Below are 25,315 nucleotides of genomic sequence, written 5' to 3'. Positions count from 1 at the left end.
ACAAATAGTAATTAAATATCCAAACTAATTACTCTTTATTTATATTTTAATTTTAGTTAAATAATTTTAGTTAATGTAATACTTTTAAATAGAATACAGAGGGCGATTATCACTTACAATATCCAAAATAAATAATGTAAAATAGTATAAAATAGATGAGTAATAATATTTTAATTTTATTTAACAATAATTCATTTTAAAAGAGAAAATAATATATGAATTTTTACATCTTTCATTGAGTAATAATATTTGAATTTTATTTAACAAAAATTCATTTTAAAAGAGAGAATAATATATAAATTTTTACATCTTTCATTTAATTATTTTAATAGTTGTATCAATAATGTTTTTTTTTTTATTGACCATGTAATGTTTTTACGCTGAAAGGGTAAAATAGTAAACTACTTCTTAATTTGTATTAAAATATAAACGTAAGTAAAAAAAAAAATAAAAAAGCGACGGTAGCTCCGGATCGGGAACTTGAACCCGACGTGAATCGAACACGCAACCTTCTGATCTGGAGTCAGACGCGCTACCATTGCGCCACGGATCCGGATGTGAGGTTATTCTCACAATAACAATATGGTCTTTAAATACAAATCACAACAGAAGAAAGGTTGTTTTGTTTCCCGCCAAACTCAACGAACTAATCTACTGTTTCTCCCCTCTCTCTGAGATAGAATCTTGAAGACTTTTATTGATGGCGGAAAGTTTGGAACGTATCGACGTGAAGCTGTCTCCTGCGCCGGACGCAAGGATACCGTTGATGAAATCAAAAGGAGGACGGCGGCGAGGCGGCGACACGTGGGTGGTTTCAGTGTTCGTGATAATCCAAATCGGAGTTTTCATCGCAACCATGCTCGTCAACGATTGCTGGACCAATTCTCACGGAGATTGCCTTCTGCAAACCCTCGGAAGGTTCTCCTTCCAGCCTCTCCCCGAGAATCCACTCCTAGGTCCTTCTCAGTCCAAGTCAGTCTCCATATTCCTTGCCTTAATTAAACAAACTTACTCATAACTTTGCTTATTGGTAATTGAATTAGTTTCTTCGGTTTAGGGTTTCACTATCACGAGATCTATTCATTATTATTATTAATAGATTTACGTTTGAAGATTGATTGATTTATTCAGTTTGGAGTCTGGTTTGAGAAATAAATGTTGACCTATTGGAGTTGAAAGGTGGTGTTATTACGACAGTGTGCAGTTTGAAGGATGAGTAATGTGGTGTTGTGAGTGCAGGTTAGATGAAATGGGAGCTCTTCGATGGAGCCTTTTGACAGAGCAGCACCAAACTTGGCGTCTTTTCACATTTCCATTTTTGCATGGTGGACTCTTCCACTTGCTTCTCAATCTCTCGAGTATCGTCTACGTGGGAGTGCGCCTAGAGCGCGAATTTGGACCCAGTAATTCTGTTTTTATTTTCTTCTCTCTCGTCACATTTCTATTTCGCCTATCTATTTTAGTGAATGCTTCGAAAAATTGGTTCGCCGCCACAATTTTCTTCGGTGTCTAAGATTTGCTGAGTGTCTGGGATCATAACACCACTGCAATGCTATATTTATCTGTAATTTCCCGAAATAACAAAGAACACTGTGAAACTGTGCCTTTGAGTTTGATCAAACATACACTTTTGACTAGTCACAAATTAATGTGTACGCTACATGAATTATTTTTTAATAATTATTTTAAAATTCTTGTAAAATATTCTTTCGTTAGTTCTGTGAAATCTTAACACTCCCTGTGTAAAAAAGTGAACTCCGTTAATTTATATTTCCTAATTCTTATAATTTTATTAGTTTAGTTTTATCTCTTGTTAGTGTCTAAGACTTTTACTGGGTCTTAATTATAGTGAACTCCATTATTAGTGAACTTGTTAGTGAACTCCATTATAGTTCCTAATTCTTAACACTCCCTGTGTAAAAATATTCTTTTGTTAGGTCTGTGAAATCTTAACACTTGTTAGTGTCTGAGACTTTTACTGGGTCTTAATTATAGTGAACTCCATTATTAGTGTACTTGTTAGTGAACTCCATTATAGTTCCTAATTCTTAACACTCCCTGTGTAAAAATATTCTTTTGTTAGGTCTGTGAAATCTTAACACTTCCTGTGTTATTTCTTGTTAGTGAACTCCATTATAGTTCCTAATTCTTAACACTCCCTGTGTAAAAGTATTCTTTTGTTAGTTCTGTGAAATCTTAACACTCCCTGTGTAAAAAAGTGAACCCCATTATAGTTCCTAATTCTCATAATTATAATAGTTTAGTTTTATGTCTTAGGTTTTTTGAAATTTTAGTTGTGATTCTTATGTTTTGAAAGTGTAGTGTAAAGTGCTTTTGCTTATATTGTATAAAGTTAATCCTGATCATCATGGTCACGTTTTGAATTTAGTCCCTAGGAATCAATTTTTAATTTATAGTTTCGAAACAAGAGACTCAAAACCAACGGTTTAAACTATGCTGAGTAAAACCCATATTAAGAACAATTATAAAAATTAAAATGTTTTAAAAATCGATTTTGAGATTTTCACAACGTACTAATTTGTGAACGTTTCCTTTTGTTTTGCAGTAAGAATTGGTATAATCTATGCATTGTCAGCTTTTGTGGGAGGCTTGGTGGCTTCTCTTTTTCTCCGAAACACCCCTGCTGTTGGTGCTTCCGGTGCTTTATATGGATTGCTGGGAACATTGCTTTCCGAACTTGTTTGGAACTGGAAATATCATACCAATAAGGCCTGTCTTTTTCCCTTTGGTTACTTTTTCTCACTGTTCTGCTACTAATCAATTTTATTGGTTGGTTACAGATTTCGGCAATAGCAACATTAGTCTTTGTGTTTGTGTGCAACTTCGTCCTTGGTTTTCTGCCTTATGTAGACAATTTTGCCAGCATTGGAGGTTTTATATCAGGATTCCTTCTTGGATCTGTTTTTCTACTCAGCCCTCAGCTCCAACCAGTAGCTCCAAATAAAGGTGGTCTTGTTGAGTATGGGGTCAAAAGTTACATCAACTTAAAGTTGAAGAAAAAGCTGGACAGACCGGTTCTCAGGATTGTTTCTCTTATCCTCTTCGGCCTATTGTATGTTGTTTTTTCCTCTTGTTTGTAATTATTTGTCGTTATTTTTTAATTTGCATGGCTAGCTGTCTTCTATAACTTCTGCTTTATGGCATGCGTCAAATCTTTGATGAGAAGCTTCTTCTATTCGTAGATTGGCTGGTTGTCTTGTGGTAGTTCTTCATGGAATCAACATCAACAGTTATTGCACATGGTGTCCATATGTCGACTGTATCCCTTTTACAAGCTGGCACTGCCAAGACACAGAAGCCTCTTGTGAGGTACCGTATACAACTTACTTCTGGCATTTCCCAAATTAAAAATTCCGAACAACATATTTTTCACCTTGATGGATTGTCTGTTCCAACTTCGTATCAAACAGTATACCAAGACCAGAACGAATTGTTACAAACGGAATTCCAATACTATTTCTCCATTATTTACCAAATTCTTATGAATAGAGAATTCAATTGTTGTTTTGTTAACATTATTGCTAGGTGATCACGTACCGCAAAAAAGTTAAATAGAATTAAACCAAAAGGGAATGCCAACTCACTAACAGAGACGCGCTGAATCGAACTTTTTGCGATGAAGTAGCTATTTATTACTTACCTGTGCCCCCAATATTTATATTAAATATAAAGTTAGGGGAAGCTGTTATTTCCTGAAAAGTAAGGCTTCATGCTAATGCTGGGTATATGCTATCTAACTGCAGACAATGGTGAGCAATGCTCAGCTGACAATGACCTGTATCGGGAATGGCAACTTCAGGGTCTATCCTTTTACCAACATTTCTCGGGCAAGGATGAATGATTTGTGCAATCTGATTTGCTGACGGGACAAATTGTTTCAATGATTCTTTTAGCCCCGAATTACCAGGAAATTCTGGATAGCTTATATCTTAACAAGTTGTCGTATCCTTTTTCTGAATGTAAAGAAAGAAATAGAGTATAATTAGAAGCTCGAGGTGTTTGATTTGACCCAAATTGATGCAACAGTTTGCGGAGCATGTCTTTGGTTGTAAATACCACAATACCACCTGGGTGTAAAATTTGTAGTCCCTGGGCAAGATGAATCCTTTTCATGCTGGTAGAAAATTGAAGTTGTGAAAAAAAAAAAAACATTTCTTGATTGCTGTTTCTAATAATCAGATATATAAGTGTTTCATTACGGTTAGTTTTACTCCTTTTCCTGTTATTGAATGCAGTCATTTTCATCCTGCTATATATTTTAAATCTGAGTGACAGCTGACACTTGGAACCACTTTTGCAGTCCCTGAATTTCGGCTTGGCTGTTATGTATAACTCTGTAGTATCTAACTTCCGCCGTAATAGCATAATTACATTGAGGGTGCATCTGTGACCTGTGAGCTGTTACTGAGTATGCTCCCGCCGCCGCCACCCGCATTCACAGTTAAGGACCATCAAGCCACGGTCTATAAAATGAGTGCACTGAGACTTAACAATCCACAGTGTGGGCCTAACCCTACCCAATTGCACTGGATTCAAAGTTTCTGAGCATTCAAATGCCGAAGCCTTCTGAGCAAACTCTAGATCCATATACTAAACGGATAAGTCTTGTACATCGTACTCATCGCCAAACCAACCAAGCAGAAGAATCAACTTAAAAGAGACGTGGCAGAAAATATGGGAAAGATAACAAGCTGCCACTTTCTTTTCTTTTCTTTTTTTGGTGTACTTCTGAATTTTAGAATATAAAATAAAACAGTTGCAGGACTCCACTTTAAAAAATACAATTTGAAATTTGGCCGAAAAATTCAAGTCCTTTTCATTGGTCCGTGGTACTGTCGGCTAGGAAAATATACACACTGGACTAGTGTACCTCAAGCAAAATCCATTCATATCCCCACAAATACTTGGACTGTGCATTTATATGTGTGGTCGATACAAGAATTGTGCATTATATGGTGGTAGCAGTCCTTTCTAGCCCACTCAATACCCACTTTTTATCTTATGCACTGAACCAGCTGGTTGGTATGGTTGCTCCTCCTTTTCAATTGATCCGTTAAATTTTGAGTGGAAAATCCAAACAAGTTTGTTTGATGGGTCTAAGCTCTGAACTAAACTAACTTGCCACTTATCTAAAAGCACTTGTCCCAAAGCCACCCTGTAAGAAAGGTCAATATTTTAGGCACGTAAAAAGGCCACATTGGAAGTTTGATTATCCAACAATGGTTGGGTCCCTCCTTGTCAACATCAAGTGCAGTGTGATCCATCCAAGTTGACCCTCCTCCTTCTGAGTGATAACTAAAGCACGCACCTCCACAAGTCACAAGCACCATTCGGTCACAACCATTAGTTTTTGCGACATGTGGCATCTTCTCATGAACGTGCCACATATATATATTATGAGGTAAAGGAAGTTGAAGGTAGTAAAATCTAATCACATTGCTATCAGAATCACAATCATGAAAAAGGGCAGTTCCACATAAAAAGGCTCCCTATGTTGCCGCATTCACAGAGCCTGTCAGCACTACCATTCCTCGCATTACCATAAATGCCTTCTTGATGGTTTTAAGCTTTTCCCCAAAATTGAAATAATTATAATTTATAGAACCCAACCCTCCCTTTTTTAAGGGATGGAAAAAGATAACAATAGTGGGCATTCTCAAGTGGGTGAACCCAAAAGAAAAAAGAATTTCACAACCTTTCACCATCAGTGTTAGTCAAACATGGCAATAGGCTATATCATCACAGGACCCTATCCTATGATATACACATACACTAAAATATTTTATGATTGGGTCCTTTCCTCACATATAATAATTTCAAACCCTTTTACTTGTTTCTTAACAAGAAATATGGCAATTGGTTGACCCTGAACGAGTCCATTCCCTTTTGCTTCTCTTGTGTCTCACACGCGTTCTCAAGCACACAGGCAAAACTTGTCCCACACACACACAAAGTGAGCCATAGATATCAACTAGATGCTACTTCAAAGGTGTGGAAATGATGGAATTTTACGTATATGCTTGGGAAGCCATGAGAGGTAGATCATAGTGGACGTGTTTCCGCACAGTTATCCCTCTCTTTAATCTTCTCCAATCTCTATGCCTCCCACTCTCTCTTTCATAACTATTCAACTAATCAAAAACAAACATATTGGACAACAAAATTACTCCCATTTCATCATCCTTCCCCTTTAACAACAATAAATAAAGCATTTCATTACGTATCATGCATCTCTCACGCTATATCTCTTTTCATTTTTTTTCCCACTTTGATAATTCAATAAACGGTGACCCTCGCTTCCTCAAATATATCCTTAAAGAACTCATATCTACCAGAAATAACACCGCTTCGTAATATACAACTGAGTATAAATTTGATTTGATTTTTTTATCGATAAATATTAATGGTTAGTATTTTGTTAGTGGAAGGAATTGAACCTACAATCTCTTCTATCGTCACTTCCAAACCTATTTTATATCTCTAAAATGTTAATGAAAAAGTTGAATCCAAACTTCTCCCAAATTTTAAAAATAAAATGATTTCGTACAAATTTACTAAATAAACGCTTTTATAAGATTGATTTAAATTTAGTATCCATTTCTTAACATTTAATACATGTTATTCCATCCTAAAGAAAATTTTTGATAAATCTCCGAATTTTTTATAATTTCTAAACATATTTTATGCTATCATTTAAATCCTAGAAAAAATAAATTAATTTTAGAGATTTAAAATAAATACCAAATATTTTAAAAAATTATTCGTTTCAATTTCTTTAATTATGTACCATTTTTTTTATCAGGGTTAACAATTTAGGCCTATAGAAGAAAAAATCACTCAAATAATTGCAGTACATGATTGGCTGCCCAATATTTATTTTTGTTTTTATTAATTTAAACAGTTTTTTTCTGAATGAAAATATGAAGAGAAGTTTATATATTTATATATAATAAAGTGATTAGGTGGCCCAAAAAGAAATATTTACTTTAGAAGGTTGAGAATATAATTATGATGGAGTTGTTTAGTTTGTGGGTCCTGACTGCCCATAATGTTTGCTACATATTATACCTTTAACTTACCTTTAGAATTCTTTTTTCCTTTTCTCAAAGGGGATTGGGAATAAGTTTCTCGTGTTTGTGATAAGTTAGTAGTGGGAGAACCTCTTCCTCCTACAAATACAAAATTGCCCTTTATCAATTATGATTATTTCATTTAAAAAATATCAAAGTTTAAATAATTTTATTTAATTTGACAATTTAATGCTATATTAGAATGAGTCATGTGATGAATAAATGCTAAAGTACATTTGGAAGCACTTATGACTCGAAGTTCGAAAATTCGAATCTTATTTCAAGTACTTATGTCAAAATTTAATCATGCTACCAAATGCCCCACAACATATTGAAAAAGAAAAGCGAGTGAATTAAACTGAAAATATGGGAAACCAGTTAAATATTACGTAAAATTAATTTTAAAAAATTAAGTAATCCAAAATCAATATAAACTTCATAAGAACACGTTAAGAACTTTATTTATTTATTTATATGTGTGTTTGATAATTTCATTATAATTCAATATTCCACCTTTAATATATTTTGTCGTTTTTTCTTAATTTATTAAAATATATTTCATTGTTTTTTTCATGATTTATAAAGGCCAAATTGAAGATTTGCAAAAGTATTAGTAAACTAAGTTAAAGACCTAGATTTTGCGCAATTGAAAATCCATTTTTGTCACTCAATTTTCTCATTTCATGATAAAAAGGCTTTTTACTTCTATTTAAATTTCTAATAATAATAATAATAATTTAAAATTAATTTAAATATATTTATTTGATCTTTATATATTATGAAAGTCAATGTAAAATATCTTTTCAAAAATAAATGTTTTCATGTGATAAGATAAGTTGAGTTTCATATTGAACTAAAATATAAATTTCACATGTTAATTGTTAGGAATGGATTTTTACATTAACCTTGATAAACTAGAACATTTAGATACTTAATAATAACTTGGTTTAGAAATTAAACACAATTTTTCAATAATAATTTAGGAACAAAACATATTTAATCCATCAATATACCTATCCATATTTGAGGACTAAATAATTTAAGAGTAGTTTCATGATTATTACATAATGGACGAAATAAATTTTACTAAAATAAATTGATATTACATTACTAAATACATTTTTAAGTCTAACTTAATTGCTAGAAGTAGACTTAATATTCCCTACATAATCAAGTTATTACATGAAATCTCTAACTATTAACTTATATGAATTACCTATGATCAAACTTCAATTTCAACTCTATACTCTTTGATAAACATGTTCAAAATCTCAACTTGGAGATACTATCTTTTTTCTATTAGATTGTGATCGAAAACAGATTGGTCATATAAAGAGTAGATTAAATCCTAAATTATACAATAAATTATCTTTGAGACCATTAATGGTGCGATTAAAGTGCTGCTTAATGCTTCAATTCCCTTTACACCCTCTTGGCTTGGTTATACAAAGGACATGACTTGGTTTGAAGTAGAAGAAAATAATCATTGGTACACCACACCCAGTCTTATATTACAAGTTCCCACCACCTTAATATCCTCGTTAGGGTTATAAACTATCACAACCTAGTTCGGTTTTTGGGTAAGTTATTTGTTATTTTGGTGGCTTGTTAGCGTGTTGTGCTCCCCTGATAACATATATTTTGTTAAACATAAATGATATAATTTTATATGATTGTGAACTCACCTAAGATACAATTGTATGAATTTTATATGAATGAAATAACTTAATTATCTCGTTAATTAATTTCACATTACATCAGTGTCAATGGTATGTTTGTGATAATAACATCAACATTTTGAAGTTCTGCAACGTTACTTTACTTGAAAGTTAACAATGGTGTAAAAAAAGGACTGTTTATGAAGAGATGATTGTTGATAATGTATAGATTATGGTGTACATGTATCGTAATTAGTTTGTTGAAGAAGGTAATAATAGTTGATGAAGAATGATGATTTGATGGTGCTGCAAAGGGAGGTGTCAAGCTCCTATTATCAGTTGCCTACTCAATCTATTTTCCCCTCAAGTAATCATTTTGGCTTTTCTTTTCTTTTTCGACCAACCTAAACAAAAATCATTAACAATCATGAAAACAACTTCGACCCAGTTTTAGCATGAGTGCATAAACAACCTCTCATTCAATTTCATTTTCAATCCTTCTACTCCTATTTGTTTTTTAAAAAAATTAACTAAAATCTACTAGGTTAATATATTTATATAAATAATAATATGGGTCTTTGACAAATAAAAACATATTGTTTTATTAAATTTAGTTATAAGCTTTGAAATTATATTTTTACTACTTTATTTCTAGAAATTATAACAACTTAAGTAAGCTTTATTTTTTTCATTATAACTTAATATAATTTACCCATCTTCTTTTCTTAACCCTTTTCATCAATTGCAAAGATATCAAGTGCAAATTTATAATTGTGTAACGTTAATTTTTTTTTCCCTTCCGTAATTCATCCATTCAATCATTGTTTTGTAATAAATTTGTTTTGAAATACAAGTGTTATTGGCTTTATTACTGTAATAGTATTTTACTGCGTTTAGTTTAAAAAGAAATCAGTGTTTTGGTACACTTAATATATACTTTTGCTTTGAGATAATATCATGTTTTGGTACACTTAATATATACATAAAATAATATGAAAAGGAATAATAAAGAAGTATTATAAAAATAAATAATTATTTTTTAGTTGTTATCCTAGCTCAATAAGTCTTTTGTGTATAGGATGTAAAATTAATTAAGGATCTTTAAGATTTATAATTCTCACACGATAAATCATAATAGAACACTAATCTTGATCCATGAGAGATTCTGTGAATATGCGTTCTTCAATTTATAATCTTGTGTGCTCTTCAACCACCGTTTCCCAATCTATCTCTTTTCATTTCTTTCTCTTTTCTCACGTTCTTGAAGATAAAAATACATATGTGGACTTCCTTTTTCGAATTATATTAATAATTCGCTCCTACAATTCTTTATCTGTTCGGATAAGAACACAGGAGAAGGACTAATTGAAAGGTATTCACATACTTATTCATCCTCTTTCTTCTTTTTGTTTAGTCCAATGAACCCCTCTTTTATTTCTTTTAAGATAATTTTTTGAAAGTGTTCAAACTAGATAGATTTTGCAATTGATAAAAGAACTGGTATCTAATTCTAAGAAGTATCATTCTTTTAGGGAATCTTCCAATTGATTGACCAATCCAAATTATATCAAATTCTGTGAAAAGAACCTTATGGCCAGAGACAGAACCCCAATTCCTTTTATAAACCAACGTCCATCAAGTTGGTTTTTATTTTATCTTTATCTTTATTTTATTTTATTATCACTTCCCATAATAATAACTAATAAGTCTTTATATTTTTATTAAATCACAGTTGAGTCCATCATAATATTTCAAATGAGTCACTAATAGAATTAATTCGTCAATTAATTCTAACATAGGATGGACTTGAATAGTTGGAGACTAACCCAAATAAGACTTAGGTTACATATGACTTAGTACAAAATTAAAATAAATTAATAAAGTCATCTACAAATATTTCATTCTAAAATTAAATATTTTATAAAAAAATTAGGATTTTGTAAAAGTATAATGATAATGATTAAAACGGAAAACTTGAAACTTAAAGTTAATAAGTTACTATTCACTGCATTTATATACGAAAAAAATTTGAAAAATAATATAAAATAAAATATCAAATTTTGTCACAAGAAAATTCTTAAGTTTTAACTAATTTTAGTGACAAAAAATACGTTTAGAGACTAATTTCTTTGATCCTTAAAATCTTGATATCTAATGACCAATTTAGAAACTAATTCATAATAAAAATGATTTTAGTTATCAATTTAGAAACCATTTTTTATTTTTTGTTTATAATAGAAGTTATTTTAGTTATAATAATTTTTAGTTTATAAGTGCTATATAAATTGTTCAGTATAGTGACTAATGTTTTTAATCACTAAAATTGATCATTATTCAAAAAAAATTTTATAGTGTTTATAAATATACAAGAATGGTAAAACCATATATTTATCACACAAATATCATCATGTAAATAAAATGTTAAATATGTTTTTAGTTATAAGTTTTGACGAAAAATTAAAATTTCTTTTTATTCGAAACTTAAAATACTCTTGTGTCTAAACTTAAGAAATAAATTAATATAGTTCTTTTAAAACAATTTTAACGTACCAAACATGTTTTCCAACATATATTAAAGTGGTAACTTGTCAATATATGGATGTACATAAGTATAAGTATATATGTGAATTTGATTTTATATTTTTAGAATATATATATATATATATATATATATATATATATATATATAATACATTATTTGTTATTAGGTATTATAGGTGGCTTCATGCTTTCAAACCATAGTTTGTTCTGACTTGTAAATTTAGTTCTATTAACTTATTTTAGGAAGATTTAAAAAAAATAATGAATCTTATTATCAAGTTATTTTAAGTTAAAGCACTGTTTTATATAGAAAGGTAATATTGGACCTCGAAGTAACTTGCAGCGCTTAAATATTCAAAATTCTGGCTAACTTAACAAATTAAAACCAAATCTTATTTCAAAAAGAAGGCTGGATTTGTGTAGTTTTCTTACAACTTGGATTTAAATATTTTAAAGTTTAACCTGTAACTGAATTAAGTTGTATCGTTTTTTGGGAAATTGATCTCTATCATAAACACTAGTTAATGAATGAGTCCAAAACGAAATCACGTCACAATAGAACAACGATATTCCCACGAGCAGCATGTGCAGGAAAAAGAAAACAGAAAATTAGAGAATAATTTATCAGAAATCGGAGTCATTAATGAACACCCACATTATGCTATGCTTATCTATATAAATAGTTGAAAGTAATGCAGAAGCACAAAATTGCAGGCATTTTAGGGTTGCTTTGCTATATCCTTTTGTCCTAAACGAAAGTCGGCTTTTGTAGAAATTCTCTTGTCAGAATTTAAGACAAAGAAGAATGAAAAAAATAAAGTATCAGTGGTCCCCTCCAAACTCAATTAAATTGGGAATTAATGTCATAACCAACCTGTAGGGTTAGGGTTACCTAGCTACACCACATTCTCTATGGTTCAAATAGTTTATAAAAGAACTTAATTACATTTTTATAATTGTTTATAAAATTAAATTTGACGACCGAATTTCTTTAGAATTTAAACATGAGTCTAAGTTTTACATTGAGTAAAAATAAAAAAGTTAGACACTATATAACAATGAAGACCATAAATTCATCATTTTAAGATTTTTTGTCAAAGTAATGTCAATTTCTTAGTGTGGATTGGATTTGTGTTCATTCGTACGTTGTATCGTCCGGTGTTTTCTCTCAAAAGACTCAATTATTTTTCGTGTAAACAATAATTGATGTGTATGATTTTGTATTGTTTGAAGATATGGAGCATTGAGAGTTTGTGGGTAAAAATGATGATGAAGATGAAAGAGATTTGGACACTGAAATCCAACCGTGGAATGTGTTTACTTTGGGTGAATGAAGGGACCCAGACGCATAAGATGGCAACACATGTTGAAAAAAATGAGAAGATGGAAGAGAATATTGTGAAATAGTGGTTAAATAAATTTGGTTGGGTATTCCTTGAAGCATGGGACACTTAAAGCAATGGTAATAAGTAGTAGTAGGGTTTGTTGTTTTAAGTTATTTTGATTGATTCTCACATGGATCGTAGGTGTTTGGTGTTATCTGATTGAGGAAATGGAAGGTTTTCCATAGAGGAAGAAACAATGGGATCCTATTATATCCACAACTACTCCTTTTGACTAAGCACTGTTTTGGATTCTCCTCTCTTCTTTTGTTTCGCACGCAAGAATGGGAACCTTCTTTAATTTTGGTTTAGTATCCTTTAATACGCTCTCCCCTTTACACTTCCTGCTTCTCGCTACTACTACTCTACTACCACCACCTTCTTTTCCTTTTCATTTTTGGGACCCTAAACGTCACTCCTCTCCCATAGCTTATATTTTATAATATTCACCAATTTTACTTTCTTTTTTAGACTCGGAAAATAATATTAAATAAATATAATACAATTATGAGGATAATTTGTTATTTTGGTGATAAGTTTAACCAATCGGCTCAACATCAAATCAAATATTTTATTAGAAAAGAAAATAGACTCGACTTAAAATTTATATAACGGTGAAAGAGGAGATTAAAGAAACATGTCAAATAATGAATTATGGGTATTAAAGGAGAATAATAATGAGACGTTAAGGGGACAAAGAAGATGAGAAACAAGAAGCCGAGATTAGGGATGGTAAGGGGCCGGGGTCATGCACAGATAGTATGCGTTACCTGACCCGCAAAAAAAATCACTTGCTATTCGTCCCTTTACCTGTCCTCGTTTGAAAAATACTTGCAGTTTTTTTTTTTTAAACGCGCATGTACCTGTGAGTACATGCGAATATTTAAAATATATATTTTATAAATTTTATGAAATTATAAAAAAATAAAAATAAAAAATAAATTAAATTAAATTAAAATTTAAGTTTAATCTAATAAAATATAAATAAATTTAACTTAATAAAATATGAATTAAATTTTAATTTTAATTTTTTGCAGGTAATTGATCCCCACAAGTACGGGTGGTATGATACACATATAAAACTTGTTTATAAACGAGTATTTTGCTATCCCTATACAGGATAAAGAGGGACGTAGGACAGAGAGAGAAGACATAACACTTTGAATGCTCTAACTGATTATACTCTAGTCTTTCTGGTAAGAACAATTACAAATCTTACTAAATTTTATAATTGATATAAACTTGATGTATTCTCATATGGAGAACTTACTTTCAATTTCATATACTCTTTTATATTTATATTTTCTTATGTTCTTAATGATTTAAGTATTGGAGAATCTTCTGCACGAATCTTTCTTCAGTTTTATTCACAAATTAATGATCTAGTTTGTCCAAATCACACACTTTTTACTAGCAAGAACACCCACTATAATTTCAAATAACCAATTTAATAAAAAAACCTCATATATATATATATATATATATATATATATATATATATATATATATAATCTTATGTATTTTAAGTTAATATTTTTGTTCTATGATTAGGCTGAGATAAGCCATTTACATATATTTGGCCACACCACAACGATCTTAAACATAAAAAAAAAAAAAAAAATCTTAATTTTTGGAATCACCATTTTAATGTTTGACCAAATGACATTGACAAAAATCTTTTCTTAAGTTTAAGTAGTTAAAGTATGTTTTGGATTCTTTTTTGTTCCTTATAACTTCTATAGGAAAGATATATTCTATGTGTTTGACAATATTATTTGTAAAATATATGAAAGTATTTTATATAAATTATATTGTATTTACTCATACACAAACAAACAAATTATATTATACTTGCTAATAGATAGGAGTTATAAGGTGACTTATAAAATTGTGATATGAATCCTTCACTCCTTTTTAATTCATAATTAAAGAATTTTATTAATGTCATGGTTACGTACATAAATCACTTATTGACGTAATAATACATCTTCTATCATGTAGAAAAGATATGTAAACATTCAATTTTACAAATTGACTGGTCTCTAGACCTTAAATAGAGAGAAAATTAATTTCAATAAAAGAAAAACAGTTCTTTAAGATTAAATGTCCACTCATTTTATTCCGACATCATTATTATATAAGAAATGATCACATTTGTAATATATACGGATTCTAGCATATTGTTTTGGAATGTTTTAGACATTCTTAGGAATTTTGTTGATTCGAACGTAGACATGAGAATTTACAAGTGACAAGCTCATTCATCTTCATACATCAAGTTGTATAAAATCATTGAAAACAAAATGAGTCCTTAGTGTATAAGAAAATAAAAAAGGGGTACCCTTTGTGAGGTCATGTTTAGGTAAGCTAGGTTTGTTGTGAGGGGTGTCCATATTAGTGTTATTTCTTGTGCAATCTCTTCTTTACCTATCTCCAATGAAATCTTTGAAGACCAACATGCTTCTAAGATGTCCCATTCTCCGAAAACCCACGAGCACTCCTCTCAAACAAATTTAATAAGATGTTACATTACCCAATGCATAATTTAGATTGCTGGGTAATGGTCCCCATTCCCCATAGCAAAATTAAAATATGTAAAATAAGAATTAGGGTATTTTATACGTAGATAAAATAAGAATTTGGCAATAGAATAAAGGAAAAGAAGCATTTGGTGTTGTTCAATTAGTGACTAAATACGATCAATCAATTCAAACCCATTCGGTATGATGCACATATAATGGGACCCAGTTGCAATACTGAACAATGATGAAGCTATGCAGCTCGAAATCTTTTCCCTTTTTTATACCCATACATCTGTCTCTTGATGGGTAGTAAGGCCTACTCAATCAATGCCTCCTAGTAGTAGATTTGGATTAAGCAGCTTTGGAATTAGCGTTCGGATTAAGAGGAAAGTGTGAGGAAGCATCATTATTTTTTGTCATAAAACTAAGGTAGTGAAATGAAATACTCGTAGTATAGTAGTAGTAACTATAATGAAAAGTGGTAAAGAGCACTTATGGCCTCAAAAGACTGATTTTTATGTATGGTAGAAGATTACGAAACACATAAGTACAAGCAGTTCTTCTTTTTGGAAAACCAACAGAACAATGTAGTCTAGGAAAAACAAAAACCCCAAATTTCAATAGAAAAGAGTTGAACAAGAGGCACCACATTTCATAGCTCGAGGAAGAAATTGAGGAAAGAAGAAGCCAAACACCACTCAAAACAAAAACATGACCTGTATGGAACGCAAAACTCGTGTTTAGACAAACAACTCGGTCAATCCAGTCAAACCAAAATCTCAATCTTCCTCACTGTTTACCAATAAAATATCAAAATCTCACTCACTTCCGACCTCTTTGCAAACCATCTTTCTCATGTTGATATTTATTCTTTTGTTTAGAGATTGGAAAGGGTTTTATTTTGATTTGATTTGATTTAATTTAATTTTTACCTGGTGTGTTGCTTTGTGTCCATTAAACAATGAAAATGGCATATTACCAATCATCCTTTCCCCTCTGTAGGAAACACCCATCATTGCTCCCAACAATCCTTTTCAACCTTAGAAACCTGAGCTTCCAAGATATTCCATTCTTCCATTCTTTTCACTTTTTGGGTCCTCTTTCCTTTCCATTCCCCTCTTATGCCTCCTCTTCTTCTTCCACTCTCTCTCAATTTAAATATCTACCCCGATTCCACATCCACCTCTCCCCTCCACTTCTCATTATTCTTCTTCTTCTTCTTCTTCTTTTTCTTATTCTTATCTTTTCCCATTCATTGATAATTCCAAAGTTAAAATGGATCCCTCCTCCACCAACTCCGTCAACGGGTTCTACTCGTTCCTCACGCGAGGAATCGACGATCTAGAGCGGGTGTTCCTCACCACCAACTTCATGTCAATCCAATTCATCCAAAGAACACTCTCTCTCCTTCGATCCTTCCACACCCAATTGACCCTTCTCGTACAAAAACTCCATCTTCCCGTCGGCGACAAGTGGCTAGACGAGTACATGGACGAAAGCTCCAAACTCTGGGAAGCCTGCCACGTCATCAAGTCAGGCATTTCCGGCATAGAAAACTACTACTCCGCCGCGCTCACCATCACCGCCTCCCTCGATTCACACCGCCACATCACCCCCCAACTCTCTCGCCAGGTCAGCGCCCGTTTTCAATTTTCGCTTCCTGTTATCATGTTCCGGTGTTTGTTTTTTTTCGGCGACATTTTGAAGGCAATTAGAATGTTCTGTTAAAGGTGGGATTTTTTTTTGGAACAGGTTATGAGGGCGATATCGGGGTGCCGGAGAGAGGCGGTGGGGTTGGAGGAGGAGAATAGGGCGTTGATGGAGACGCGGATTCAGCCCCTGTCGCTGCGGTTCGAGGAGAGGGTGTCGATCGAGTCGAAGCTGAACGGGTTCAACGGGTTCAGAGGGGTGCTGTACGCAATGAGGAACGTGAGTTCGTTGCTGCTCATGATTCTGCTGTACGGGCTGGTTTACTGTTGGGGGGAGTCCTCGGATTTCGTGCTAGGCGGTTACGAGGGGTGTTTGTTTCTGGGATCGGCGTTCATGATGTCGACGGCGAGGTTGCAGCAGCGGGTGGCGGCGGAGATCGGGCACATGGGTGGCGCGCAGGGGATGCTGCTGCACGAGTTTCGGAGGTCGAAGGTGGCGATGGAGGAGCTGAGGGGGGAGTTGGAGAGGAGAGGGTCGCAGGGAGTGGAGTGGGAGAGTGAGGTTGCTATCAGGGAGAGAGTGGAGAATGTGAGAGCGTGTTTTGGGGTTCTCAGATCTGGGGCAGACAACATTGTTGCTCAGCTTGATGATTTCTTTGACGAGATTGTTGAAGGGAGGAAGAGGTTGTTGGACTTTTGCAGTCATAGGTAACTGAGTCACTCAAACAGATTTGGAGGAGAATTCAGGAATTCAAATAGCCAGTAGGTATCTGTTTGCCTGCAAGGAAAAAACAAAAAACAGAACAAAAAAAAAGAAAATAGAAACAAAGACAAGGTAGAGAGGAATAGTTGATGGGGTTGTTGTACTTTTTATTAACCCTTTTTTTATAATTTTATTATTATTAATATTATTATTACTATTATCACTTGGGGTCTTTCTTTTGTTTTCTACAGTTACCGTATTTGAAAATGGGGTGCCACTGCCAAGTCTTTTTCTTACCCGCAGAAGCATGTAAAGAAGGTTCTCTCGAATTGAATGTGGTTCTGGGTTTGAAAACAACATTCACATACGGGTTAATGAATGAAATTACTATTCTTCTTGCATTAGAGATAATAAGATAGTAAAATTATTTGGGAGAGAAAAGAAACTTCTATTCTCCTCTAATTGCAGCAAAGAAAAGAAGGGGAACAAGAAAAGGTTAAAAAAAGAGAAAGTTAGACACTGATAACTGCACACAGTGACAGTGTGTATGTTATAATTTAAAAATAGTTTTCTTTAGCAGTGATTATTATGATCTTTTTCTTGTATTTAAGATTGAATTTGAAAGAAGAGTTTTGGTTGGCACGGAAAATGACTAATCATTCGGTTATAGTCCTGAAAGAATAATGGAAAGGGAGGTTTAGGACTGTAGAGAAAAGAAGCACTCTGAGATTCCTGGACTGCTTTATCGTCAAAAGGCAGCTTCTTTTGCTCTTGGGAAGCTTTTGTCTGATTCGGTTCACTTTGAAAGCAATGGAGGTGATGATGATGAAAACTTCATCTCACCACATTCTCCCATTGCCTCCTGACAACTATTTCTCTCTCTCACAATTTTGTTCTGTTTCAAAAATTTTCAACCTCCCCTTTTTGGGGTCTTGGGGTGTTTAATATGCTACAAAAATTTCAGCGGTCACTTTCTCACTTCTAACCGTATCTCATGCTTTTTGTCCCTTGCCGCAAATTCATGCCTTGCCTCCTCACAAGGGTTCCACATGAATGATGCTTTAAAACCAAACAATAAATAAAATAACATTTAAAGTGCACACACAAGACACAGACAAAACAACAAACACAAGAGTAATATATATATATATTGGATATGATCCAGCATGCCTCATGCCAGACGAGCAGATTTTGTGTTTAAAGCATTGGTTAAACGTACAGTGCTTACTGTACACTCAAATCACAGCTTCTCATTAATCTTTGCTGCTCAGATATTACGTACTGTTCCCATATTTTAATCTATACATCACCCTCCATAAACAGGACTAACATTCAAAACCATATTCAATGACAGACTGTAAAATAATTCACGAGCAATGTAATTTCCTTTTAACATTAATGGAGTTTCTTCATGAACAAAGGGGGAACAATTTCTTCAATCTCAAGGTCCGTAAATGTGAAGTGTTGTTAATGTATGGTATCTGTATGAGGATATGACTTCCAGTTGCATACGTAATTTACAGAAGCTGACTACTAATTTTATAGATACAATAACAAGGAAAAAACCTATGTTCACTATGCAAAGAAAATTCAAAAGATGGTATAAGCCAAGACGCGACATAACTATGCAATACATGTCTACGATTTCAAATCACGTATCGAATCCTGGCATTGCAAACTGAGAACTGAATGACTCAACCCGATTTCTGAGCTCAGAAATATCTTTATTATTCTCAAGACCCTTCAGAAAATCTTTACATGATTTCCCATGTTCCCTTTGCACCATGCTGGTAATCTGAGCTGCCCTCAGAAGAAAATCAGCTATGGTCTCAAAATCTTCCTCAAAACAGCCTCTTGATGTCATTGCAGGAGTACCTAAATTCCAATGAAAGGAACTTAGAAAATAAAAACATAATGGAGAAAGCCCAAAAGTAGTACGTTTTAGCAGCAATAGCAATGCAATTGGCTTTAAGTACACAAAAAAAAAATGTGACTTTATCCTCTCGCGGACGAGGAAGTGATAGACAATAGACATGATAAATGCGCATTTCTTTCTTTCTGCCAATCAATTTCCTCGAAAATATAATATTTGAAGGACTATAAATTGAATATGTGGAAGCCGGAGCTAACCAGAATTGATTACGATTTAGTGTTCTCATGGAAGTATTGCGCTTCTTAAAACAGTCATAAGCAGAGTAACAAGCATGGACCATGAACACTTAAATGCTAAACAAAAATATGATATTGAACACTCAAACGGAGATACTAAGTAGATTGAAACTATAGTGTGTTATACTAATACCATAACTTTAGAAGTTCGTACTTTAAGAGAGGTACTCACCAATTCTCACTCCTCCAGGAGAAATGGAACCATAAATGGCACATTTATTGAGAGTGATGTGACACGCCTCGCAGACCTTTTCATAGTTTCTGTCTGTAATACAGAGTAAGATTACATAAGGAGTTATTCATGTCAAATTTAAAAGATATAAGTTGTAAGAAAACAGCGCACACAGAACAAGCATGATGGAATCTAAAACTTGAAATAGTCGTTAAAACAAAAACATATATTAGCATCTTTAAAATTCAAATTCAAACAGTAAATGTTTCCTTCTTTTCTATTCTTTTCTTTTGGCCTGTCCCCCTAATGGGATGGATCCTCTCCTACATAGCAGTCATGTTTAAATATCGCCACCTATTTGATATTATTTGTCATACAAAAATAAGATAGACAAGAGATTTCGACATTACTTTGTGATTTTAAAACCTGAAATGATCCAACCCATTCCTGTCCTCTAATCATATCCTTTTTTATTGCTCAAATATCATAACCAAACTTCATAGGAGTTTCAACAGTACATACATCCAGTTACAGGTAAAAAAAAAAATGGAGACATATTCCCAAAGCAAAAATCTTGAATTTCAAAGAGAACATCCCATGTTAAATTCAAGCTGCAATTTCATTTGACATATGCTAAACCTGGCCAAGACATGGCTCACAACTACAAGGACAAACTTACACAGCGAAGTTAGCTTTTCTAAAGTGAGTAAATGTGTAGGTGAGAAAGTATGGGTATATCAACCATTAATTTAAAGTTTTTTTTATCTGCTACCATTAATTTAAAGTAATTTAAGTTTATGGGATATTTCAAAGCTATCAATTACAGTGGAAACACCTTTACTTTCTCTCCTTACACATCGCTTCACTATAGAGGGTTAAATCTATGCATGGCCTTGCGCTGACAAAATATCCTATCAAAGCAGCTGATATAGCAAAAACCATGCATACCCTATAAGTTCAAAATGGACAAATTTTTAATACAACCATTTTAACCCTTGGTCAATTCAGAAATCTTACGCATGAACATCAGCCTTTTCTCCATTTTTTTTCTTCTCTTCAATATAACCGGTTCCTGAATCATGCATGTACAACTTACGAACCAACCCTCTTCATACATATTTTTCATCTTAAGGTTTTAACCCATCAAGTCTCTTGGCCTTAACTCATCCGTAAGTCTTAAACATTATCCTAATCTATCTTAGTTACTGTGACAGAAACTTAGGAGATTAAATTAGGAAATACCTCCTAACTGAAGAAACTAAGTATCCAATCCATTCATCCAAAGCACATATGAAGTTTGATGTCCAGCTCAACACATTACAAGTAACAACAAAAGGTGGGCTGTGTTCACTTTTGTTTTATGTTCAAAATTTTGAAAGAACCTAATGGTTATGCACTAGAAATCAATCATCAAGGGGAGAAGAGTGATACTGACATGTTTAAACAACATGGTAGCTGAATGAAAACATTTTATTTTATGACTCCTGTGATTTTTTATAAAATAATAATTTGAATTAAGATTATCTTGCATCGAAACACATAACATGTCCAAGTAAGATAAGCATACAAATTGTTAGGGACAAAATCATGACATTTAAGCAACTCCTGTCCTAGCATGATTTCCCATCTCCAGACACCAGTACGCTAAAGTAATAACTCATTATTATTAACAGGAAAATATTAATTCCAAATTCAGTTTTAATTTTAACATAATGTATGAAAAAAGACAGGGAGAAAAGAATTACCAATTAAACCAAGTGCTGTTAGATCCCATAGCAAAAGATGATTGTCGGTCCCACCTGTCACCAATCTGAAATTTCTTCTCAACAAGGCAGATGCTAATGCCTGCGCATTTCTCTTCACCTGCTGCATGTACCCTTTGTACTCTGGAGTTGCAACTTGTTTTAAAGCTATGGCAAGAGCAGCAATATGATTATTATGAGGGCCTCCTTGTAATGATGGGTACAAAGCAAAGTTTATTTTCTCCTCAAAATCATAATTACTATCGTCTCCATGATTCAGCACAAAACCTTGCCTCCTCTGTTTTGGCCCCCTTCTATAAAAGATGATACCTCCCCTTGGACCTCGGAGACTTTTGTGAGTAGTCGAGGTAACAATATCACAGTAATCAAATGGACTAACCACTTCCTGTAAAAGCCACTGTTAATATACTTAAAAACTTTTGACACCACCATTTAAGAAATGAAGGAAGGTCAAACTACAGTAGAGTTAACACACATGAATACATTATATATGAGAAAAATTGAACCAAAATTAGAAACACAATTTTAATCGATGCATATTTTGAGGTCCACACAAGCAATTTGACTTCCACCCAGAACATATACAGAGGTGATTAATGAAAAAAAAAACCTTGTCTAACTGTTAGAGATAGGTTACATCAATCACACCATATCAAACATGCTAGAGGTAAGTTCAGTGTGATCAATGAAAACAATTATATGATTTCCTGTAGAACTTCCATTCACAATAGTAGTTTCATCAAATTTCAAGCATAAAATATTCAGGGGAGGATAGGGGAAAAAGCAAATACAGAGGAGGTAATTTTTTCTTTTGGTGTGTCCTATTTGCTGCTACAAGCCTACAATTAAAGAGCAATCTGCATACGAGACTGCATTAGATCATATTGCTAGTGGATTCAGCTCTCTCTAAAACAAAGAGTACAATACTTTAATTTAAAAATCATCATTTGAGATTCTAACAATATCATAGTCTTTATATATAAGCATGTATGCAATCACAATCTCATGGTAGATTTTCTTGTTAATACTTGTAACTGCGCTATATATCTCTGACACACCATCCTTCACATTAGAGGAGTCAAATTCATTTCCAGTACGTGCGCAAAATAGTACAGGAGTATAGAAACTCTATCTGAAGAGTTTGATTCATAGTACAGGACTAAGGGAAGCTAAACTGTTTCACACAACTCTATCCCATTAGTTCTAAAGCATACAAAACAACTACCTCTACCCTCCAAAGAAACCAAATCAGAACTCCACTCACCTTTCAAATTCGTAAACAATCATGAAATCAATAATAACAGAAACAAGAGAAAAGACAGAAAAAGCACCTTAGCTGCCACAAGACCACTGATATGCGCCATGTCACACATCAACACTGCCCCACACTTGTCAGCAACCTGCCTGAACCTCGCATAATCCCATTCCCTGGGGTACGAACTCCCACCGCAGATAAGTATCTTAGGCCTAAAATCCATCGCTTTCTCCTCAAGCTTATCGTAGTCTATGTAACCACTCTGAGGATTAACCTTATAAGGCAAAGTCTCGAAGAAAATAGAAGCAGCAGAAACCTTCTTACCCCCTTGAGTATAATACCCATGACTCAAATGCCCCCCAGAGGCTGAATCCATACCCATAATCCTATCCCCGGGATGCAAAATCCCAGTGTACACAGCAAAATTAGCAGAAGTACAAGAATAAGGTTGAACATTAACACCCCAATTGTTAGGGTGAAGGTCAAAGGCCGACAACGCACGCTGACAACATAGAAGCTCAATCTCATCAATGTACTGATTTCCTGTATAGTACTTGGCCCCAGGCATTCCCTCAGAATATTTATTGCTTAAATGGCTTCCTAAAGCTTCCATCACTGCCCTGCACACGAAGTTCTCCGAAGCAATCAACTCTATTCCCTTGAACTGTCTTCCTTTTTCTTTCTCCATGATGTCGAAAATCTCGGGGTCCGCCACTTCCAGAGGCTGGTTCCACCATCCCACCGAGGAATCCATCGCCACACGCTTCGAAGGAAAACAGGGTTGTTGATGTCCTTCTATCTTCCTCTTCACGCGCTGGTCCATGAAGTTAATAGTCTCACCGTTGTTTTCATCCTCTTCTTCTTCTTCTTTGAGGTGTCGAAACCGCCACGGCACAGAGGTGTCGCTGAGAGGAGCCGCGGTCGACGACGCGCTCAACCCGAGAGAGAGACCCGGTTCCATGGGTTAAATCCGAAATGACAAAATGGGAAAGGGTAAAGTTTGTGTTTTGACAAGAATTGAGGCTATGGGTTGGTATGACAAGAACAAGAACAAGAACAGGGGAACAGAGGAACAGGGGAGGCGAAAAAACAGGGGAATGATAAAAAGAGTGTTGGTGTAGAAAGTGAACGCATTTGGGAGAGAGAGTGTGAAAGATGAAAATTGTGCGTGTGAGATGAGAGAATGAATAGAAGAAAGAAAGATAGATAAAGAAGGGAAGGTGGATGAACCTGGATGAGATTAAGGAGAGAGCAGAGTGTTAAGGCCATGCGGATGGAGCAATGAAGGAATTCAACGTGGAAAATGAAATTTGGAACTATTAAATCAACATAAGCAGCACATTAACCTTAATTACAATACTTAATATAGTAACAAATACAATGAATGTTTTATGGGACCATCTGATTCCACACCTGGACGCAATGATGTCTAGGTTCACTTGACATGTTCTTGTGGATTGTGGTCAACTATTTACAAGATTGTCCTCCAACTATTTGTTAATATTCTTTCCTATTTTTCCGCTGATTACCTTTTTAATTTTTCGTGACTTTCGGTAACCATTTTTTTGTCTTATAAAATGTGAACCATTGGCTTTAAAGAATCATAATGTCCATGCAAATGACATCTGTTTAGGCAACAGTTGTAATAACTTGGCTATGTTGAAGTTGACCATGGTTCAACCATTAATGGTTGCCAAGCCTTCTGTTCTGTCAACCGGTGCTTAAAAGAGACTCATTGAAAATATATTTTAATTTTAATCATATTTTAGCTGTGTTGGTACCTCTTTTATTATATGTATAATTATTCGCAACGTACCCAGTTTCGTTTCAATGTGTCTAAATGGTACCCGCTTTTAACTTTACATCTATTTAGTACCCAAATTAGTTAATTTACATCAATTTGGTCCCTTTTAGTTGACTCCGTTAAATGACTTAACGTCTGACCATGTTGACTACTTAAGTGGGAAAAAAATATTACGTGGCATTATCATGTGTGTGATGTGGAACTGTGTTTCGAAAAATGAAATTGAAAATTAAAAGGGGACGCGATTTGGGAACGAATTAGAAGTTGGTGTTCGAGTGAGAGGCATTGTCGTGAAGTTAGGGTTCAAATCGAATTGGCGATTTCGAGCGTTGCGGAGGAAATTGAAGCTGTAATTGACATCAAAGTGGCAAGTATTTCGGATTCCAGGTGCGTGAATCATTTTAATTTGTCTTTCATTGAATTAATTGTTTTTGGAATGGTGGGGTTTAGGGTTTGATTAATTTAATTGTTTTATGCGGTGCTGTTTCAATTTTTTATGATTTGTTTGACGGTGGTTGTCCTTTTTTATGATTCTGTTGACGGTGGTGGTCCATGAAGTGTGTTTGTGGGCACGAGCAGTGGTCCCCCATTATGCTTTTGTCTATT

At 33.7% G+C, this 25,315-nt stretch overlaps 3 protein-coding genes and 1 non-coding gene across 5 annotated transcripts; 2 read left to right on the top strand and 2 right to left on the bottom strand.

Moving 5' to 3' along the window:
• Positions 1-481: 481 nt before the first annotated feature.
• On the bottom strand, positions 482-553 carry TRNAW-CCA. The gene has a single exon. It is a non-coding gene; the product is annotated as a tRNA-Trp (tRNA).
• On the top strand, positions 510-4,785 carry LOC114164412 (RHOMBOID-like protein 8). 2 transcript variants are annotated; one of them, XR_003599538.1, is made up of 7 exons: positions 510-972; positions 1,240-1,403; positions 2,567-2,730; positions 2,802-3,073; positions 3,204-3,330; positions 3,765-4,221; positions 4,322-4,785. XR_003599538.1 is itself a non-coding variant. In XM_028049083.1 (6 exons), the coding sequence occupies exons 1-6, from the start codon at positions 701-703 to the stop codon at positions 3,882-3,884; spliced, it is 1,119 nt and encodes a 372-aa protein (XP_027904884.1). In that variant the 5' UTR covers positions 510-700; the 3' UTR covers positions 3,885-4,231. The 2 variants fall into 2 exon arrangements, 1 of the variants encoding a protein (XP_027904884.1); XM_028049083.1 differs by lacking the exon at positions 4,322-4,785 and having other exon boundaries at positions 3,765-4,231.
• Positions 4,786-16,469: 11,684 nt separating this feature from the next.
• LOC114163193 lies at positions 16,470-17,952 on the top strand. The gene is made up of 2 exons (XM_028047350.1): positions 16,470-16,826; positions 16,947-17,952. Exons 1-2 carry the CDS (start codon positions 16,470-16,472, stop codon positions 17,553-17,555), a joined length of 966 nt encoding a protein of 321 aa, XP_027903151.1. The 3' UTR covers positions 17,556-17,952.
• A 950-nt stretch (positions 17,953-18,902) lies between these two features.
• Positions 18,903-24,191, bottom strand: LOC114163192 (serine hydroxymethyltransferase 7). Its single transcript, XM_028047349.1, has 4 exons — positions 22,982-24,191; positions 21,633-22,035; positions 19,888-19,980; positions 18,903-19,421 (listed from the first exon to the last, which is right to left on the bottom strand). The coding sequence occupies exons 1-4, from the start codon at positions 23,864-23,866 to the stop codon at positions 19,198-19,200; spliced, it is 1,605 nt and encodes a 534-aa protein (XP_027903150.1). The 5' UTR covers positions 23,867-24,191; the 3' UTR covers positions 18,903-19,197.
• Between the last annotated feature and the right edge of the window lie 1,124 nt (positions 24,192-25,315).

The sequence above is a fragment of the Vigna unguiculata genome, chromosome 9, assembly GCF_004118075.2.
Source record: "Vigna unguiculata cultivar IT97K-499-35 chromosome 9, ASM411807v1, whole genome shotgun sequence".
NCBI lineage: Eukaryota > Viridiplantae > Streptophyta > Magnoliopsida > Fabales > Fabaceae > Vigna > Vigna unguiculata.
Note: the sequence above shows the minus strand (reverse complement) of the source record. Positions and strands in the feature narration are given on the sequence as shown.

Bases quoted from the DNA above. Each gene is read 5' to 3' on its own strand.
- LOC114164412 (XM_028049083.1), top strand. From the start codon at position 701: ATGGCGGAAAGTTTGGAACGTATCGACGTGAAGCTGTCTCCTGCGCCG. The intron at 1,404-2,566 runs GTAATTCTGTTT...TTTGTTTTGCAG, and splicing joins AGAGCGCGAATTTGGACCCA to TAAGAATTGGTATAATCTAT. The intron at 3,074-3,203 runs GTATGTTGTTTT...TTCTATTCGTAG, and splicing joins CTTATCCTCTTCGGCCTATT to ATTGGCTGGTTGTCTTGTGG.
- LOC114163193 (XM_028047350.1), top strand. From the start codon at position 16,470: ATGGATCCCTCCTCCACCAACTCCGTCAACGGGTTCTACTCGTTCCTC. The intron at 16,827-16,946 runs GTCAGCGCCCGT...TTTTTGGAACAG, and splicing joins CCCCCCAACTCTCTCGCCAG to GTTATGAGGGCGATATCGGG.
- LOC114163192 (XM_028047349.1), bottom strand. From the start codon at position 23,866: ATGGAACCGGGTCTCTCTCTCGGGTTGAGCGCGTCGTCGACCGCGGCT. The intron at 22,036-22,981 runs GTGCTTTTTCTG...TGGCTTTTACAG, and splicing joins GTGGTCTTGTGGCAGCTAAG to GAAGTGGTTAGTCCATTTGA. The intron at 19,422-19,887 runs GTGAGTACCTCT...ATTGGAATTTAG, and splicing joins TCCTGGAGGAGTGAGAATTG to GTACTCCTGCAATGACATCA.